At 39.2% G+C, this 18,464-nt stretch overlaps 1 protein-coding gene and 1 long non-coding RNA gene across 51 annotated transcripts in view; one reads left to right on the forward strand and one right to left on the reverse strand.

Moving 5' to 3' along the window:
* Positions 1 to 1,553: 1,553 nt before the first annotated feature.
* On the reverse strand, positions 1,554 to 7,572 carry LOC147650164 (uncharacterized). Its single transcript, XR_015277035.1, has 4 exons — positions 7,481 to 7,572; positions 7,333 to 7,397; positions 3,992 to 4,154; positions 1,554 to 3,320 (listed from the first exon to the last, which is right to left on the reverse strand). It is a non-coding gene; the product is annotated as an uncharacterized LOC147650164 (long non-coding RNA).
* Positions 7,549 to 18,464, forward strand: part of ZMYND8 (zinc finger MYND-type containing 8) — a 47,784-nt gene continuing 36,868 nt past the window's right edge. For 6 of the 50 annotated variants that reach the window (XR_015277015.1, XR_015277016.1, XM_023939828.2 and 3 more), the window contains exon 1: positions 8,332 to 8,646. Coding sequence is in view for 9 of the 50 variants with exons in the window: in XM_023939828.2 (XP_023795596.1) it covers positions 8,633 to 8,646 (14 nt within the window). In the remaining 41 variants the exon portion in view is untranslated. Of the gene's footprint in view, positions 8,106 to 8,316; positions 8,647 to 8,784; positions 9,052 to 12,327; positions 13,672 to 18,464 lie in introns of those variants that run through there. The other 44 variants (XR_015277019.1, XR_015277022.1, XM_086852945.1 and 41 more) reach the window with 24 other exon arrangements.

The following is an 18,464-nucleotide window of genomic DNA, read 5'->3' on the forward strand; positions in this document are numbered from 1 at the left end:
GTGCAGGGCAGGGGCTTTGCTGTGGGTGGCCTTTGCTGTTGTGCTCCTTTGGCTGCCCGGAGAGAGGAGCAGCCCTGTGAGGAGGGTGAGAGCCCCTGTCTGCACACCTGAGGGGGGAAACAGAGCTCTCCCAGCCCCCAGCCCATCCTGAAAGCAGGGCAGAGCTTTTACCTCAGCCCCAGCCTTGCCCCTGCTTTCTGAGCACTGGAAATATTTGAAACTGTAAATAAGCTTATTTTTTTCTTTTGTATTGTATGAGGGGTTTTTTTTTAAATCTGTGTTCATAAGACTCCCTTGTTTGGCTTTTGGTTTTTTTGGTGGTTTTTTTTCAGGAATCTGATGGTTACTCTGCATAAGTGAATATTGAGTAATATTTATTATGCTTTCTTTGGTATTTTCTGAGGTAGTGTGTTTGTGGCTGTGTGAGCACACTGATAGTGCTTGGATGTTGATGCAGTAAGTCTCCTGAAATGGGATGAAACACTTGAAAATAATTTAATTCATCATTGACCTTTATCACCCCCAAAAATGTGATAAACCACAAAGTTTAGACGGGAATTGAGAAGAGAATTGTAAATTAGCTCTTTCAGTTTTGGGTTACTGCAGGAAACACAGATACTCTGACTTAAGCTCTTATGTCCATTTGAAATTAACTTCTAAAACTCTAACACTGCCATTCTCATACCACTTGAAAATAATATTTTTTTTTCAATTTTCTAATAAGAGAATACATTCTGTTCAGAAAATGTTATTCTGATTACAACAGCTCACTTGAATGTAAATGAAATGTAGCTCCAAAAGCTCAGACAGACCTTCCTTATTTTTAGTGAACTTAATATCAAACTGAATTTTAATCTGCCATATTAAAGCTCAAAGGAATCGTGTGCTTTGTTCAAGAGAACTCATTCTGAATGTCACTGGGTATTGAAAAAACTTTGAAGATATCAACATTTTGTAATGAAATTAGAGGTGTATTTTGAGGGCCCATATGCCCACCTGTTCTCTATGAGGTGTTACCATGAGTATGGTGAGCTTTTATTAGTGTATATTGGAGTTATGTGTGTGTGGCTGCCTTGTGCATTCTGGTGGATTATTCAGTTTATTCAGGATTTTCTGTGTGCTGCTGCACCATAAAAGAAATCGTTTGTTTCTAGCCTGTGTCTTTTCTGCCACCCTGACTAAGTTTTGCTACAATACTTAACAATACACTGTGACTTATACGGCCAAAACATATCTGGACTGAGAATCAGCAATGATTCCAAATGGTTTGTATTTGCTTGTATTCATAAAATTAAATTATTGCAGGAGGTATTTGATGTGGATGGAGGAGGATATCATGCCTTAGGAAGCTCCTCTTTCCCACCAAATCCTAGGACAGATGTTCCATGGGGAACTCACTAACAAAGTGCCTTTCCGGGTGTCTTGTAATGTCCCACAAACGAGCACTAGGGGATGCTACCCTCCTACACAATTTCACATCTGCGGCCTGGAAAATACCAGTTTAGTGGCCTTATTACTATTTCCTTTCCACACAAAAAATAAGGAAAAGAAGCTTTTGGTCATTCTATGCAGCAAGGCTATTTTATTAGTAAGTATTCAAGTGAGTAGAAATAGATAATTTTTAATATTCTTTACTAGTTGTTTGTCCTATTATATATAAATGTCCTTTTTATGTGTGTATAGAGGTTTATTTTTAAGTCTCTATCATATAGAAATGTCGAAGTCAAGACCATGAGTCCAGTTCAGTAAATTGTATACAGAAGTCAGTAGAGAATATCAAATACACTATGCACAAATCTACAGAGATCTTTAGTCCAGGACTCAAATTTTAGAAATTGCCCATTGATAACAAAACCAGAACAATATGTTGGTCTGAAATTTCTTATAGAGCAAAGCTGGTTGTTCTGCACTAGGACTTGTTTTTCCTTTAAATAATTTACATTGTTTTCAAGTATTTATAAACTTTCATCATCTTTTAAAATGAAGAACAAAATATAAAACCAGATGTAGGTAACATTTTTCATTTAAAAGAACAAGTTTGGAACAAGCAGGAATGACTTTTCAAAGCATTGCTATTTAGAAATTGCATTTGCTTTACAAATGTTTGCAAATAGAAGCAATATTAAAGAGAATTTTTAATTTTCATACACTGAGTTACAGAGGACTGAGTTTTTGATATGTTAAATTATACAGGCAGCTGCATTTGAAGTTTCTGCTGAGAGCCCTGCCTTAGGACATGCTGCTCTGTTCTTAAGACAGTGTATCATTGGTTTGTCAGAGTCCCTTTGTTGGGTTTTGGGCCATCAGAAAAAAGGGCATTTTTTGGGTGTTATTTGAAATGCTGGTGGTATTCTACACTATCTATCAAGATCTAAGCTTTGAACAAATGCATACCCATGTAAATAGCTCCAATGTAAATGTGCTCTTTATATGGCTGAAATGTTGCATACGGGTTCACTTTTGACTCCCCTCAACTGTGACACGTGTCCACTCTAATTCATATGAGGATATTGTGACTTTTAATAACAAAACTTGCAGACCACTGACATACTAAAGACTTACTTTTTGAACATAATTAACACACACTTGGATTTGATTGTTAAAGGCAAGTAGATTAAATAGAGCATGATTCGTTCTGGTATTTCAGAATTACTTTCGTGTGGGTGTGCATTTCTTTACAGTAAGCAAAATGAAACAACTGTTGAAAACAACTTTACAGTGTCTTTAGCTCAGGAATGTCCTCATTTTTGTCACCTGATAAGGGGAAGTCAGTAAACATTGGCTGTCAGTCCAGCAGTGCAGGAAAAATAACAATCTGTAAAGGTCATAGCATAAATTCAACAGTTTATGTACACGCTAATTAATGTGAGTGATGTGTACTAATTACAGGCAAGGCTTTCACCTGGCTTCAGAAGGCAAAGCCACAGCTGGAAAACGTGTTGCTTCTTTACAGAGACATGATTCTATTTCAAAGGCTTTTTTTGTTCTTGTCCTTTCATGGGTTGAAGAGACAAAGTCAGATCTACAGTGTCATTAAGACATGAAGAAAACCTAGTTAATACCACAAATGTGATGAAAAGATAGATGTAGTGCTTGATCACATAGTTTCACAAAAACTTCTCATGGTGGCAGTGATGGTTTTGATTTCCTGGAGCTGCTCATGCCTGCTCCCAGTCCTGCCATGACAACAGTTACTGCAGCAGTGTTGTGAACTGGTGTGAACTGGAGCCTTTCCTGGTTGAAGTTAACATAATAAATCTTTGGTTCACTGTTCTTGGTGTCACAGACAGTTCTGCTAAAAGTGCAGCTGAGTGCAGTGGCTGGAAGGAAGGATGAGATGCAGTAAGTCTGACTGAAAAAGAAAAGAAACCTGTGGTGGAAAAAGAAAGGACTTTTTGCTGGTGAGAGGTAAACCACAAAACTGAGATGAAATAGCAATTGGAATAGCACATAGCGAGGAGAAAGGTGTGAACGTGCAGAGCCTTGAAGCTGAAGCCAAGCTGAATTAAGTGTGTGGAGGAACATGAAGGAGATTAAAAGTGAAAGTGATATTGTCTGAATGTGCAGTGGGTTGTGCAGGAAAAATTAATGTAATAACTTTATCTTTGTAATTCTGTCACTTGACATCTTTGGTATGAGCTTTAGTTTCTGAGACATGATCAGATTTAATTAAAAAAACACAAACTAAAACAACAGTAATAACAAACCAAAACATGAAAGAAGTCATGTCATCTGATTATTGCTAACCAACTGCTTTCTGAATGTGAAAAAATCAAGAAAGAAATCATGGTAACAGGATTGGAGTTTAGCATTACGTAGTCCTGAATAATCCTTGCCTAAGAGCAGTGACTTCCTTTTGTTTCCTTAAGGAGTACCCTATGCCAGAATAAGTGCTACATACAAGATGTGTCACACAAGGCCATTGAAATCACTTGGTGAAGTACAAACCTCTTTCAAGATTCTGTACTTAGGCCTCATGCAGGGTACTTACATTTCCATGGCCACAGAGCTTGCCTGTGCAGGGTTGGACTCATCACAGAGCAGGGCTGATAAATCCACTTGTTCACCTGCACGGTGGGTGTGCTTCAGGCCAGAGTGCACCATGGCTGCATGTGTCTCACAGCTGCCTCCTGGGTAACTAGAGAAGTATTTGTCTGCATATAAAATATGAAAGCAATTGTATCTGTTAGGCCTTTAACATAGAACATAAAATTTAAATACATAATAATGAAAATTCCATTTTATACAGAATATCCAGCAGCCCAGCTGTTTAATTGTGGAAAGACTGGTTCAAAGTGGAGGTGAAAGCAATGAAATGGGCTTATGCCTTAAGATAACATAGGCTGTAGCACTTCTTTTAAAAAGCTACAGCTGTTAAAGGGCTCAAAGATGCTTTTTTTTACCCCCCAGGTATTTTGGCAGATGATTGAACATGAATGGAGATTTCCTTTTGAAAGAAATTTACATGAAGCACACTAAAAATAGCGATCAAGAGACACTTTCATAATGCACCAGATATTCAGTGTGTGTTACAAACTGAACCAGGTTTTAATCTGCAGACAGTGAGTGACCATTTTAATCCAGAACAAGTACTGTCAGCCCAGAGTACTGAAAGCTGCTCTTCAGAAGGACCAATGCATGCAAGGCGTTTTAAGCTCACAGGCAAGCCAGGGGCCTGCTGTGCATAGATACCTTCTTCTGTTGTTTCTAATAATTTATGAAATTAACAACCTTCTTTGACAGGTCACTAATTTTAGAATCCAATCTACTTTTGAAAATTGAGGAACTGTTTCTATAGACATTTATTGTTGGATTCTGTACCAGACAGCGGTCTACTAGTCTTCAAGCAGTTACTGATATTTTGTCAGATTCAGGATAAAAGGAGAAAAGTTGAAGATTTTTTTTTTCCAGGACACTGAATGACAATATTTTATGTTCTTACTCTAGAAATCAGGGTTATCAGCCAAGAACTTGGAAATCCCATTCTACACACTCTTAATGCATTTTCTTTCCTCTTTTTATCTATTTATTATACATGAAAAATATGACACTTCCCCTTTTGTCTATCTGTTCAAAATGCTCCATCTGTTGTCCATCACTTAAAGTTCCATCTCTGTCAGTGATGATTCACCCACTGTAGGGAGGGGTAAATATCAGCCCCTGTTTCTGTCATACAGGCAGACATTTTCCTTACTGGTATTTGTTTAATTTGGAGGCTCTGGTATATATTATGTAGTATAGTCCCTTATAACTCTGTGATGCCTGGTGTGTGCGCTTTCTGGAGATGCTGTACAGTGGGCAGAATTCTTTGTAAAGACCTGTATAATGGGTTGTACTTTTAACACTATTGTCTTTTAATTTCCTTTTGACTGAATTTGCTTTCCATCTTTCCTTTGGTTTCTCTGTTTAGCCATTTTTAACCCCTGCCTTACAGCCCTGTTTTCCCTCAGTATCTCCAGAGCTGAAAAGGACAAATACAAGCTAATCTGAGCTCCGCCCTGTTTTCTGCTTTAACAAAGCTTTTAGCATCCCCTCTCATGCTCTTCTTTTTTGTTTTTTTACATTTCCTTCCCTCCCCCCACACAAAAAAAACCCCAAAAAAACAAAGCAAACAAAAAATCACTACTCCTATGTAAAAGAAATGATCAAGCTGCAGCAGGACATACAATCATGGTGACTTAAGACAAAAATCTGTATTTTCCAGATGTACCTGTGTGTTATACCAGGCTTGTACCTCCTGCTGCAAAATAAGCATGTAGAGAAATAGCTTGTCTTGTAGACAAGAGAATAAAGAGAAATATATTCCAAGCTTCCCCTTTGATTCCTGACAGAATTCTTTTGTCTTTTTTGAGCAGAGTAGCTGAGTGGCTGAATACACATGCTATATGTGTCTGATGTGTTTTCTATGGTTTTGTTCCTGCTAATGACTGCAGGTTTATAAATTTTTTCTTTTGCATTTGGGCCACCACTTCCTTGAATCAAGAGGAGAGGGGGCCCTAGGCCTTTCCAAAGGCTGCTGTTGCCTCTCTCCACTGCGTGCTCGTTCTGTCTGATAGGCCCAAGTGTGTCAGCTTGGCAGCATTCCCAGGCACCATCAGCATTACAACATTCCCGGAGTCGGGTCTGGCTTAGCACAAAGCATTGACAAATTCTGTGTATTTAGTTTTGTTCTCATGCTGTTCTTCACAGGGATTAGGATATTTTTTTTTCCTTTTTTAAGAGAATAATATTAGAGTAGAGCAGTCACACAATGAGCATAAATGTTAATGACTGGCAATCCTCACATTTCCTGTTAAGAGGAATCAAAATTTGGATGTTTCTGTGTTGGGGGGGTGATATCTCTGAGCAACATAGGCCTTTTTAGTTCAATTAAAAAGAAATCTATCTTGAATGGTTTGAACTGTTGAAACTGATGCAAGCATTCACTGAATGTGATGAATTTCCACTGTGTTCCCGCTGCTGTAGTGGGCTGTATGATTCCCTTTATAGCAGCACTCTCTCCAGTTTCTGCTACATTCCTAAAACAGAACAAACGGTCAGTGTATCCATGAGCCTCCCTGCTCCCTGCCCTGAAAAACATTGCCAAATCTAAAAAGAGAAAATGTTTCCAGCAGGGACTCCAGAATTCCTTATGAGATGATAATTTATACTCTGGGCTGTTAATCCTCTGTTGCAGCCTGAAATGCAGAGACACAGAAGTGTAAGCACAGAGATGGGCTGCTGTGGCAGTTCCCTGTGACAATGCTATCTCAAGGAATAATCTGAATGCAGTATGGGACAATGCAGAGCAGGATGACTAATTTTACTGAGTGGCACAATTGTGAGTCACGTCGGCTCTCAGGCAGAGAGGTTTGTGTGGTAAAGTAGTTATATCGTGAGAGGTGCTGTATGGAGGTAAGGGAGGGCACTAGGTTTTTTTGTGGTGATTGTTTCTGGGATTATTAGCACTCGACTAAACGTGATGTGCATATTCTGTTTGCAACTGTCGTAGATTTATGGAAGAGGGCTTTTTACAGTTGTTTTTGTACCATCTGAGATCCTGCATGTTGTACTGGAAGAATGTTTATTTTCCTTTGGTTATTCTAGCTCATTATTTAATAATTATTGTTTCAATGTCAATGTCTCCCTCTACATCTTCCCTTGTTGTTTTCTTTTTGCTTTTGTTTAATAAATAATTATTTGATATTCAATATGCTTCAGAATCACCCTTTCATCTGCAATTTCCATTACAATCTTCATGGCTACAGAATGATAATACAGAGCTATGTAACACAGATGCAAAATTTTGAACCATAATATAAAGGCTTGCTGGAGGCTTTCTAAAAATTTAACCTTTAAGATCTTCATCTGGAGTTAAGACTTCCTTCTTGGCAGAACGATAAATCCTCCCACTTTCACTGCATTAGGGAAAAGAACGGAATCACATTTTTTAATCAAAAGCTTGGGAATTGGCCCAAGATCAAACCGGTTGCTTACACACCGTTTTCTCATTTTGTTTCATTTGCAGCATTTTAGCAGGAGACAAAAAGGTAAAGCAAAAACATCTGAAAAGCTACGTGAATGCTTTTGTGGGGGCAGACTGATAACTTTGCCACGTAGAGAGAGATGTGTGCTTCCAGGGCCTGCGCTGCATCTTAAAAAGCACCAAGTGCTACAGGGTTAACGGCCAGGAAACTGCAGCTACAGCCGCTCCTGAGGAAGTCAGTTTTTGTGTAACAGCCCGAGCAGGCCGAAAGGTGGGGGCCGGGGGGGATTGCAGATCTCAGGGGCTGGGGTGACCTGGATATTTTTAGTTTTGCTCTGCAGCATTTTAAACACAGGGAGGGCCTGCACCAAGTGGCAGCAACGCTCTGTGATAAAGCGATTTCCATTCTGGAATACTTTTTTTTTATTATAATTTTTTTGGGAAAAGGAGACACGAGTGTTCCTGTTTAAGGCTCCTTTTTGCTGTTAAGACTCAGCTGTATCGTGCTATCTAAAGAAATCACGCTGTAGGTACATTGTTGCTCTGCTGCATGCTCATGTATTTAAATTCTGGGGCAGGAGAGCCCTTCTCTGAATTCTGAGGTATTAATTTCAGTCCCTCCTGTGCACGTGCCCTTTCGGTAAGTTTTGCTCTCTGCCTGCGGCCTGGCTCTCTCGGCCAGCAGAGCACCAGCAAAGCGAATTTCGCTTTCCGTGCAAACAAAAGAACAGCCCTCGCGACCCGGGCGAACTCTGCCTCCTTCGCGTTTGGAGCACACAGATTGCCTTCAACGAGCGGCAGGCTGGGGCCCGTTTGCTCGGGCAGGCGGTGTGCGGGCGCTTCCCCGAGGCGGGCGGTGCGGGCCCGGGCCCGGGGCAGAGCGGGCCGGGGCGGCAGGGCGGCGGCGAGCGGAGCGGGGCCTAGCGCGCCGGCCTGCTCCGAGCCCGGGATGGCTCCTGCTCCCCGAGCCGCACAAAGATAATCGCTCAGGAAGTGTCTCAGCCAATCCCCTGGCGCCGTACATGCGGATTTGCCGGGGCAGCCAATCCGGGGGCGGCTTTCATGGGGAAGACAGATCATCAAGCCCAAGTGCCAAGCCCTCCCTGCCCGAGTACTGAGAGCCTGTCCTCCATGTTTTATAAGTATTGACATAACACTGTGTTAACAATGCATCCACAGAGGTAAGCCTTGCTTTTTACCTTGCTTTTTCTCTAAGACCTATGAGTTGTGGGTTGAGAGTGTGATTCTCTGTGATTTCTCGTGCAAAACTCACACCACAGCACTTATATTAAGTTGGAACTGTTTAAATTTGCTTTCTTGGGTCACATGGTTAGTAGCCATTAGCCACAGCTTTATTTTACAGTCTGGCAAAGCCTTGGCATGCCTACTTCTTCACAGGAGGATGGTGTTTTTAGAGTTTATCAAGATCCTGGTATTCCAAAGGAGGTTTCTGTCTCTGAGCAGTTTGCCAGCACTATTGTCTGTTGTGTCACATGCCTGCTGGAGAGAAAATGGAAGCTAGGGAGCAGATGCATTTAACTGCCCTACAGGGAGTCAAGCAGGGATAATGGCAGACAGAGGAACAGGCAAGTTTACCTTTCTAAACAGTGAATGGAACAGCTAAGATAAGTTATCTCTGAGAAAATATGGGATTTTTAAAAACCTAGGCATCAGCAAAAAGTGCTAATGGCAGATTGTAGATATTGGGCCTAGGTGGTGGTGTGCTGTTGCATCATGTTTTTTATGCAGCTTATCTTAACTTGAAATGATTATTGAACCTTTTTTCTTGCAGGAGTAATTAATACAACGCTTTTCTCTTTCTGAGGGACAATGTATGGTTAATATTTTGTTCCTTTAAAAGGGAGTTTTTATGCTGCAGATTTTGGGAATGGAGTGCTGCTCAGTAAAACGCAGCAGTGCATCTGTTTACAAATCTGATGCTTTATGGATAATGTTTCTGAACTGTTAGCTTTCTTGTTTTGCATAGTTCAAATAAACTAATGTAACTTTTATCTGTGCCTTTTTGTTTTACATTGTATCAGCTACAGTTCTGTGTTGTGGAGTCCAGAAGATATAAAATCATGTGTGGTTCATGACAGTAGTACATGTTGTTCGTTCTTGGTTTTTTTTTTCCCTTTTATTTTTTTTTAACTTTTGGTTTAATGCTACGTAATTATTTCAAGAAATTCCTTTTTGATCAATTCCCAAATCTGCCAGCCTGTTGTATCTTCTTAACTGGAAAAATGAGATGGGTGCTTGAACAGTTGGTAAGTAAGCAGCATGCTACTCTCTGAACATTTTTAATAGTTTTCCAAAGATTTTATTTTTACTGGGTCAGTTAGTGCAGTAGGTGAAGTGATGTTGGTGCTTAGTCACTTAAAAGATCAGATTTACTTAGCGTCCATTTTAAGGGACTTGTACATGTAAACTGCTCTATTTGAATGCACTGTTTTTCTGATAATTTGTCTCTAAATTTTGAAGCTTTTACTTCCTGTTTACCTTAGGCCAGTGAAAAATATTCTACTTGCTGTTTGTTCATAGATCATTAATTACCATGTTTGCAGGGTAAAGTGCGTTTTCACTGTTCCTTGGGCTTTTTGGGTGTGATGAAAGTGCTAGTCCTCAGCAATGAAGTGACCTTATGAAGTAAAGTAAATAACACTTAATGAGCATATGTTTCTGATACTATACAAAGTGTAACCTCTGACAAACTTGCTTGGTTTATAACTAATTTAGAAACATTTTGTGCTCTTTATAAAGATTTTAATTGTAGCGCCTGCATGCTTTTTGAACAAGCTGTTTCTCAGTGATCACCAGGGCTGTTACAAAAGCAGAGGAAGGATGCTCTTTTGTGCTTTTCATGTAATTTTTGCACTTGTTTTAACAGTCCATACACATTCATTATTTTAGGAAAGAACTGAAAGCTAGTCTGGCTTTGCAAATGACTGTGCTGAGGCACAGTGCATGCAAAGTTTCACAGCCCCTTGCCATGTATTTGGTAATGTTCTTTAACGTTGCAATTTACCTCTGGTTATTTGTTTACCAGTGTATCTTATGTTGGATGTCTCACTTTGGTTAAAAGCTTTCCTTCTCCGTTCACCCCCCCACCCCCCCCACCCCCCCCATCCCAATCCCCTAGGATTAGATTATAAGAATATCTAGTTCAATTTGAAACCTGAAACACTGCTGGGGTACCACTGGATTTCATGTGATAGTATTTCTGTATGCAATTTTAATGCATTTTTCAGCATACACGAAAGTGCTGACACAGCTAAGAAGTCACTCTGGTTTTTGTTCTTCACTTGCTAAAAACCAGAAATTTGGACACAATTTTCCTAGTAGTAGCTTATACATATTAGCAGTGGGCACAATTTTCCTAGTAGCAGTTTATCCACGTTAGTAGTTTACTTTCAGCCTTTAAGAGTGAACAACATAATATTTGTTTAATATGAGGAAGCAGGGGTAAGTGATCTGCAATCAGAAAGCTTGTATTAAAATGGCTCCCACAGGTTTTGTTAAACCAGGATCTGTTTCAAATCTGCACCTCCAGACACGCTGCTGACAGTGAAGCGCGTTTGTGTGAGCTGCCCTCGTGCATGTAATGAAACGGAGCATCGTGAGTCTGTTAAAGTTCACTATTTTCAATCACTCGAGTATAATTCTTTTATAGTTCACAAAAAACAAATGTCTGCATTGCAGCAAGATGTCTGAGGCAAGGTAGAGACAGCAGCGTTGTGCCTCGGCTCAGCCCAATGGCGCTGCTCCGCCAGCGCCGGAGCCAATTGCCGCAGCAGGCAGGTTAAAGATTGACAATTGCAGTGGCAAGGCTGAGAAAGGCCTTCTGGAAATTTCTGCCATCTTTGTTCCATCTAAGTAAAGCAAATTCAGCCAAGCTGAAGAATTTAATATATAATTTATTTTATTTTTTTTCTTTGGTGCTTTGTCAAGGTACACTCACTTCCCTAGGTTGCATAATAAGCAGCACTCTGCTGTTTTTTTTCTGTTCGGGACAGATGGAATGTGGGGTTTTGTGTAAGTGACAGATGCAGGGAAAAAGCACGTATGCTTTCTCCTCAAGATTTTACTGGCCTGGATCTTGTTACAATCACAATTAGACAGGACATGTATGAAGCAATGCAGCTGAGGTTTATTCAGCTTGGAGCAAATGGCCATTATTCTGATTATAACTAGCAGTTAATCGTATAATTGCACTGTAAGTTTTCTGGTTACTAGAGAGTAATTTGAATTGCCCAGGATGAATATGATTAGCCATTATTATTTAGTGCCAACATCCAGTTACTTTTGTAATTAACTGGACAAAGAAGGGGGGGGGGGAAACAAAGGAGCGATCTGGATTATAAATCATGGTGAAAACAGTAGCTTTTTAAAAGCTACATGCCTTTTTCATTCTTTGCAGGCAAACTGTTTTACTTGGAAGCTAAATAGTGCTAGGGAAAAGCTGAGTAATTTCTTTAAACAAATGACACTACTTAACATATTGGGAATGAGAAAAATACAGAGTATAAACTACTCCAAATGTAACAGTCCCCCCCCACCCCCAGAAGGTAGGAGTATTGAAATGTTGCAGAAAACCTACGTTGCTACTAAGGGAGCATGTAATAAAAGGAACTTCGTGCTTAAAGAGCAGAAATAGATAGTTTACATTACAAATTTAGCCCTTCATATCATGTCCACAAACTTCAACTGGCTTGTCTTCCTGAGCTGTCTTCCATTTTGTGATATCACTTGTACTTGAGGTTTTTGTTGGTGTTTTGTTTCTGGCTTTGTTGTTTTGTTTTTCCTGTTCTGCCTTGTTTTCCAGTGTATTGTATTATATCAATTTTTAGCTACTGGCCCTGCCTGTAGATCCAGTGGCTGAAAAGTGATAGCTGGTGGTCAGTTTTCCATAGTGGTGGTACTACTCCAGCATAATTGGTTAAAGGGAGATAAATCTCAGTAAAAGCTCTCCTCTGTCTGAAATTCTGGGTATTAATTTGAATTTCCTAAGTATCTTGAAAGTTGAACAAAATCTTTGCCCATGTAAAATGGAGTAGACACCAATTTTCAAATTTTGCATATTTGTGGATCCCCAGTATTTTTCCCATGGGCACATAAATCCCATTGGGGTGACTTTAAGCCTGTTAGACTAGGTTTGATTTACTTGGTTATTGTCTGCAAACCCCTTTGTGGTAGTACACTGGCTTTGAGGGGTCTGCAGAATGGAAACCATCACAGTAGGCCATCCAGCTTGGCCCTTTAAATTGTATTTAGAAAGTAATTTAAGTACATTTGTTAATAAACATGTCTTGTACTCATGGGTTAAAGACTCATTTAGCCATAGCTACATAAGAAATGAGTTTCATGTATTTGGTAGTTGTCTGTCATTCTCATGTTAACCCTTTATTGCCTGTTGTCAGAGCATCTGAGTTTCACACTGAGATTAAAACCATCCTGTAACAGGATGTTAACATTCTTAATTCACCTGATATAAACCTTTAATTTCAAGCATGATTGTTCTCAAATTATATTTTTACCATCTGAAATCTGCAGCTATTTGGTTGCCTTGCTTGGGCCTCAGCTGTGTAGATAATAGACTTAAAGATGACTATGTAACACCAAGGATCCCCCTTCCTCCCCTGATTTTTCTCTTTTCTGCAGCTATTTTAAATGGACACTGAATAAGAGTAATGTTTTAAAAAGAACTGAAATGTATTTTAAATGAAAAGTAGTTACTTTGCTTTTTATCACAGGTAACCAGCTTAAACACTGTTGTACACTGATATCTGAACGAGCCTTTTGTGTATGTTAATTACTTAATACGAAGTGTTGTTTGCTTAATACACATGGAGCATTTTGCAGGGAATTCTGCAAAAGGAAATGTAAAATACGAGGTGCTCACACTGGAGGGTGAAGCTAAAATTGAGTGATTTCCTTAGTAACCTGTGACTTCACAAATCTCCCTATCTTGTGCCTTTTTAGTTAAACGTTCGGATGTCAGGTGTCCTTTTGGTCCTTCTTTACCATTTCTGATATTTAGACGCTGGCTTTGAATCTTGCCCTGCTGTGTAAACAGGAGCTGCTGGTATTGAACAAAGTGCTACCATTTTAGCTCCAGAGCAGGAGTGAGGCAGTGCAGTGCTGGCAGACGCCATTTTAAGAGCCCTGCATAAATAGCATAGCTACCGATGAGTAAGAGACTGTTATAGGTGAGTGCTCATACAAAGCTGCTATTTATTCAGCAATGGCATGCAAATAGTGGTTTTTGGTTTTAAATTTTTATTGAATGCAGTTTTTTGGAATCTTTATTTGGAATTGCTGCTCACAAATGTGATGCATGAGAGGCAGGAATTATCTTAAAGATGAAATTCAGTTTTAGTGCTTATAGTCTTTAACCATTTTTTTTTGTTTGTTTTGTTTTGCTTTCTGTTAATTAAAAAGAAAAATGAATTCCAGAAATATGTAGTTCTTGATCTGAAATTCATGTGTTATTCCCTAATGTAGATCTAGATTGTGTATGTGGGCATTAGCTGTTTCGAGTGGTTTTCCATATCTGTCAGTTTTTCTTGGTTAAATGTCAAGGTGCAGTAGTTCATCTGCAACTTTTAATTGCTCTTTGTAGTTACTGTGGATTAGAGCAGTGTTATATATTCTTGTATATGTACATTTTCTCAGGTAAGTACTACTATTAGTGAAGGAATGATTTTCCTAAACAGAGAAGTCAGTATATATAGTTCAGGGATGTGAAATTTGAAAACCTGAATTTTATATTAAAAAAACCCCACCCTCTCTTCAGTTTGGTAGAGAACATATTTAAAAATTAGGCAGCTAAGTTATTTTTCCCATTTTTACCTAAGTATCAATAAATCTTGTATGTTTGCAATCCTTATTTTTTTTTCTTTCTGTGCCCAACTCTCCCCAAAGAAATAATCTCCACCCCTTCTACCCTCATTCAGACATGCTAAACTAGTTTGTATGAAACAAATTAGCTTAACATTTTAGAAAACAAACTTCTGTTGTTGTTGTTGTTGTTGCAAGTTTTGTCAATATGAGTAGGGAAGTTTTAAATGATTAATTGGTTTTCTGGTCATTTGACAGGGAAACTGGCAAAGCTTAAATTTCAGTTGTGTTCTTAAGATGTGGTCCTCTGTGTTCATTCATCTTAATGAGGAAATAAGAGTAGCTTTCAGAATTACATAAGCTATTTGTTGTATTCATTAAGGTACTAAATTGGGTATATTTCAGTATCATTTCTGATCTGCAGCCTCAGAGAATCCCATTCATACATGCGTGACAGTAATACGTGCTGGCTGAAATAGCTGCTCTGAGCCCTACAAAAATGAATTCTCAAAATAAAACTCTCTAGAATAGTCAACTTGACCACACAGTTATTGTTTCCATGGAACGAGATACTTGTTTTTAATTATTTTGCTGCTGGTCTTAATTTTCCTTTTATTTTGTTGTGGGTAATAGCAAGGTAACTGGTTAAGAACCTGTTTTCTTGAATTATTTAATTGGAAATATTTTGTTAATATCTGCATTTGGAAGTTTGTGCTTTATAAAGCATTTTCAGAATTTTCCTTGTATTGATGGAGGGTGCAAAATTGAAAAGATGTCAGCTTTAGAAAAGTTACTGTAAACTTGTTATGGGTTGCTGGTATGTATTTATAAACTTGAATCTCAAAGATGACCACTGCAGTCATTACTACCAACATTCAAACAATGTCATGTTGCAGAAGTCATTATACATTATGGCAAATAAAGCAATGGGAGATGTTTTTGAAGAGCCTTGAATGTTCAGTATATTTTACAGCTATGTTTGACACACTTTTATTTAACTGTTCCCCACCAACATTGTGATTTTTTTTTTTTAAGAAGAGGCTCTGTGGTTTTCTTATATACCTAAATGTTTGTTCCCTTAAAAGATTAATTAATTGCAGAGAATGTGGAGATGCCTGTGTTCCTCTGAGGTTCAGATTTCACAGTGCAGGAGGTAATTGCTGGATTTTGTGTGAGTGATGCACACTGTGCACATGTGTATATAGGGAATATGCTCCTCCATTGCTGAGAAAAGTGGAGAACCTTGGTATCAAGTGGAGAATGTATTTTTGACTGCTCATTTATACTTAAAATCTTTGGGAAGGCTGTTTTCAGGCATCCTTTAGGTGATATTTGCATCCCTGCCCAAGGAACTGGATCATCTTTAGGGGCCTGTCCAAGGCAAGCCATGGTATCATTCTATGATTCTTTGTATCAAGATTTTGCAAGATACTTTGTTCACTTAAATGTTTCTGAAGAATATTTTTCTTGTTCATGGCACTATTGCAAGAACACTTCAAAGGATGATGGAGGAAACTGACTCAGTTTCCTAAATTCAGCTCACTACATGAGTGGGACACATTCTGAGCTGAAAAACCCTGCTAGGCTGTAACTAATAGGTTGGAGTCCTGCCCTGTAACCCCCTGCACTGATGGGTTTGGGCCCAGGGGCACAGAACATCCTCAGTCAGTCTGAAACATCTCCTGGTGCTTTGGTCACTGAAGTAGGAACAGTTCCTGCTATGGTGTTGCTGATGATTGATCCATCACTCCCATTTTTCAGCCAGGATTCATGGTCAACTCTCTGGATTGTAATACTGATTTGTACCAACTCCTGTATCTTTCATGTTGTACCATGTTCCCCTAAAGTGTGTTTTTTAAACAAAATGACTTCATAGATTTGGATGAGTCTGGAATATTATGGTTTCTTTAATGTAACTTAAATGTGAGCTGCTAAGAGGGTGGAGCCCTTTTCTCCCTGTGTGGTTCTCTCCCGTTTTCTGCATGTCCAGCTGCACAGAGAGTTACATTCCAGAGCTGATTTGGGTGAAATGGACATGATTTCTGGAACAAGAAGTTAAGGACTGGGGAAACCATTCCTTTTAGTAGTAGCCCATGTAAAGTGAGCATAAGTGTTCAACCTGAGTCTTGTAAAGCCTTGTATGTCCTAGTCTGTGTCTAGAACTGGACCTGTGTTTTAGAAGCAGGTAATGTGCCCTGCCAGATCACTCCAGTCTTACTGAGTTACTGGGTGTGAATACATATTTACCTGTATGCATTATTTATTGTATATACATGATGTTCAAGAAATACGGGGTGTGTTACAGTTTGGCGATATTGAAATAGGATTTTATAAAGAGGGAGGGAAAGGAAAAAACTCCAATGCAACACTGGAAGGGAACAATGAGCCCATCCCATGAGCCCATCCCTTCCCTTTGCTTAGGAGAGGAATGGGCAAAGGCAAGTGGTGCATGAAATGTTTTGGTGTCTGCAGGCCACTGCCAGCTCCTCTTTGCTGAGGCCCCTGGGAAAGGGTGTAACAAATGTGCAGGATAATTGATCTGCCCATGCATAGTAAATGTGTGAGCATTGTAGTATGGTTGGCTGTGTTGTGCATTTAATCTGCCCTTGCAAAATAAATCTGGGAAGCATTGTTTTACAGTCAACTGTGCTACACATTTACCATAATTGTGGTCACATGGGTGCCTTGCCTTGCTCCTGAAATTATCAAAATAGTCCATGAGCTGGGAGGTAGATGCTGGTAGAATAGAACTTCCCTTCAGTGTCTTGTGACTTTAAAGAGCTTATTTTGTAAATTATTTCTATATCCAGATGACAAAGAACAATGACTTCTGGCATTCATGGAACTTCTCAGCTTTGGGTTTTCCATACATTGAGCTTGGTTAATTTGTATGTGAAATTTCTGCTGACATAACTGTACTGTTTAGAACTGCGAAAGGAATTGCAACCCAGTAGTTCATAGTGGATTAAAAGCAGTTTTGTCAATTAGCAAACTGAAAAATCCTTCTGCTCTTAAGTTTTACTTTGTTTAGAAATCTCTTTTAACTTATACCCGTAACAAAACTCCTGCTAATATAAACTGTTTTGTCAGGCTGAAGAGTTTCTCTGGTATAAATGTAACTAAGTCCTCACTTGTTTCCCAGCTCTGATGAGATGTCTCAGGCAGATTTATACACAGTAGCTAAAGTAAAGGTCTCCAGCTGCCCTCTTGGCCCTGTCCCTGAAGCTGGGGTGGCGTATGGAACCTCAGCCAGCTGCACAACAGCAGAAATTCATAATCTGCCATATCAGTGCAAACTGGTATCAGCAACAGCTTCCATTAACAGACTGAATGGTGAATTGTCCCTGTAGAGCAGAGGAGCAGCATCCCTCATGGCTGTTGTACTCTGGTAGACACTGCAATACCTGCCTGATGCTCCAGAGCCCCATTTGTCCATCATTTTGAATTTGGGTTTGCTTCAACATTGTGTGTTTTCTTTTACCTTTCATCTAGGATAGTAACATCTCCAAAACTGCTCTGTAACTCTGTGTTCATTCGTGTTCACTTATCCTCTCCTTTCCATCTTCTTTCCCCAAAGTGACTTAACAAGCCAAATTGATTGAGTTGTTTTCTTGAATGGCATCACTATAGCATATCACTAGTAGAATATCAGAAAGTCAGATGTACTTTGTAATAATTTAATCCTGCCTGGAGCAAACGGAAACTGACTGTATAAGATTGAATGGTAACAACTTACTCTTTATGGTTACTACTCTTTATGGTTAATAATTGGTGGAATTATATTGCCAATAAATGATAAATATTCAGTTTTCTGTTATACAGTCTAGTTCCAAAATCCTTAAAATTATTTATTTATTTATTTTTAAATTACATTTTACCTTCTAATTTTACAAGTTGTTCTGTGTTGGTAAGTCTGTTACTTCAGCTAATCTGTTCACGAAGGCTGATGAGCATTTAAATGTTGGCAGGCATCTGTCCACATGGTTTATCTGAGATTAGAAGCTGCAAGGAACAGAATTCCTGTTTGTCTGTCACACGCATACAGTTCATACATACATTGCCATAATCTTCAGTACATGTTACAAGACTGTCTTTGGTACAAAAATGTGACTTTTGTGCTTGGTAACTTGCAGCATATGTGTGTACCTGGATTGTTTCTCAC

Source organism: Cyanistes caeruleus, chromosome 16 (genome assembly GCF_971803275.1).
Source record: "Cyanistes caeruleus chromosome 16, bCyaCae1.hap1.1, whole genome shotgun sequence".
NCBI classification, from domain to species: domain Eukaryota; kingdom Metazoa; phylum Chordata; class Aves; order Passeriformes; family Paridae; genus Cyanistes; species Cyanistes caeruleus.